This window comes from Trachemys scripta, chromosome 1 (assembly GCF_013100865.1).
Source record: "Trachemys scripta elegans isolate TJP31775 chromosome 1, CAS_Tse_1.0, whole genome shotgun sequence".
Lineage (NCBI taxonomy): Eukaryota > Metazoa > Chordata > Testudines > Emydidae > Trachemys > Trachemys scripta.
The window spans coordinates 346,682,049-346,684,524 of record NC_048298.1 but is presented as its reverse complement, the minus strand read 5'-3'; the positions used below and the strand labels follow the sequence as shown (position 1 = coordinate 346,684,524).

Sequence of the window (2,476 nt, the reverse complement as noted above, 5' to 3'; positions counted from 1 at the left end):
CCCCCCCCCCCCCCCCCCCCCCCAATTCAGGATAAAATGTTGGGGTTTTTTTGTGTGACTCGCCCCCTTCCCCTTTTTTGGATCAGCTCTCACTGTTATTGTTACTACTATGACGCATAATAATTACTGAATTGCATTAATAGGAATGCTACACCAATGTGTCCCTACCCGTAATGCTTTGGGGAGGTCCCACAGCCTGGCAAAGCAGGGACCTACAATACCTTGAGGATCTTGTTCATCTTCCCCATCTGAACCATGAAGTCATCCGTGCAGGCGATGTCCGAAGGGGAATGTCCACCACCGACCACTTTCACCCTCTTACTCCGCTGCCTGGCTAGATCCAAAACCTGCGAAGACATCACACTGTGGATGCTGTGTGCGCTCTGAGCCCTGAACACATGGAGAACCAGTTGCCCGTAGGGCTCGAACCCAGGACACTTGTGTACAAGAGTAGCAGTGAGACCATTTGAGCTGGATAAGACTAGAACACAGCAAGCACTTGTGGTAACATTGCTGTCCTCTCTAGGCCTCCAGCCACTAGAGGGAGCAAAACTTTACTACAGCACAGGGGAATAAACAGGGCAAAGTTGCTAACGCATATGCAACCAGCAAAATAAAATCTTGCCAGTTATCCTCAAAGGGGCAGCAGCTGGTGTATTTACCCGGACCATCCCCAAGGGGTGAAATCCACTGCATGCAGATGCCAGCCTGAGGTTTAGGCACCCCTTAAATGAACTAAAGTGTTGCCTGGACCTCGTGTTGCGTCCCCCAGAATTTCACCTGGAGTCTAAAAAGGCCGTTTTGCTTGGGAGTGCAGATTCTCCTCCCCCCCTCCTGCTACTTTTAGTTCAAGACATGGCTCTGATCAGGGAGAGGGACAGTTCTAAGAACCTGCAGGCGGATTCTCCATCACTGACAATGTTTAAATCAAGACTGGCTGTTTTTCTAAAGGCTCTGCTCTGGGAATTATTGTGGAGCAGGTCTCTGGCCTGTGCTATACGGGAGGCAAGACTAGATGATCCCTTCTGGCCTTGGGATCTCTGAGAGGAGCCCATGCTCTGTATTTTGGAGGCTTTGGTGGTTATTCTGCATTCCTGGTGAGGGCTGGGTTGATACTCAGAAGGAAGGGAGGATACCTCAGCCCTGAGTCTTGCACCTACCAATTCTGCCTTGGCTTTTTATTCCAACGGACCGTACGATTGAAATCTCTTTCTTACCTCTTTGATCTCCTCTACTGATGTTGGCTGGAAGTACAGTTCCGGAGAGGAGCCATAGGTCCTAGCCCAGTTTTGGAACTTGAACCCTCCCTGCCCATGAACCTAGGACAAAAACAAATCAAATCTGACAAAGGGAATGATTTTTTCCCACACAACATGTGATTGAACTGTGGAACTCCCTGCCGCAGGAAGTTATTGAGGTAAAGAACTGAACAACATTGCAAAAGGATCTGAATATTTATATGGATATCAGGCATATCCAGAGCGATCATAATTAATGACAATGGAATTCTGGAAGGCATATTAATTATTGGACTTCACGCTTCAGGGCTTATGCCAGTCTCTAATTATGAGAGACCCAGGATGTGACCTATGTGGGAGCAGATTATCCGATAAGCACCTACTGTTGGGTTTCTTACTCCTTCCTCTGAAGCCTCTGCTGCTGGCCACTGTCAGAGAGAGGACACTGGGCTAGGTGAACCTCGGGTCTGATGCAGTCTGGCTGTTCCTATGTTCCCTTGACAGCAACAGTCAATGGTCAAAACCAGAGGAGAGGGGACAATGGGATAAGGATAACTAAATACCCAGCCTGCCTCTGCAGGTCAGATCTGGAGCGACGAACGGCCCCTGGTAATCACCATCTGAGGGCTGTGCAGAGGCCAGGCCATGTGCAGGGCATGGCTGGCCTACACCTAACGCCTAGAGCCCAGCACCGACGATGGGGACTAGTACTGGGCTTTGGACAGGAGAGTGAACCAATGTCTCCTCGCCGAGTCGGCCACTCCAAATGGTGGAGATCACTCCGCTACCTCTGCTGAACAGCTTCCAGGGGAATAATGAACTTCAGGGGCTGTCAATCCAGCGCCTCTCGCCAGCCCTGTGTCCACACAGGGTCAAAGGGAGGGACTTCAACACACCAGTAGCAGCAGCACGATGGGGTCCCATGTCTAGCACGGCTGTGGGAGCAGGGAAAACTCCAAAGAAATGCTGGCAAACGCTCCCCATGCAGAGCACCCACCCTGCTCCCCTCCTACCCCAAACACTCCCCCACTCCCTACACAGAGCATCCACCCCACTCCCCTCCTATCCCTGACACCCTGACTGCCCCCCGCTCCGCTCCTATCCCTGACACCCTGACTGCTGCCAGATCCCCATGCAGAACCCCCACCCTACTCCCCTCCTATCCCTGACACCCTGACTGCTGCCAGATCCCCATGCAGAGCCCCCACCCTGCTCCCCTCCTACTCCTGACACCCCCA

General features: G+C 52.0%; 1 protein-coding gene across 1 annotated transcript in view; it reads right to left on the bottom strand.

The window, feature by feature from the left end:
• Positions 1 to 2,476, bottom strand: part of LOC117871397 (L-gulonolactone oxidase) — a 34,240-nt gene that overhangs the window by 23,203 nt on the left and 8,561 nt on the right. Inside the window, exons 2-3 of the mRNA XM_034759331.1 lie at positions 1,218 to 1,319; positions 222 to 347 (exon numbers count right to left, since the gene is read on the bottom strand). Of these exons, the coding sequence (XP_034615222.1) occupies positions 222 to 347; positions 1,218 to 1,319 (228 nt within the window). The remainder of the gene's footprint in view (positions 1 to 221; positions 348 to 1,217; positions 1,320 to 2,476) is intronic.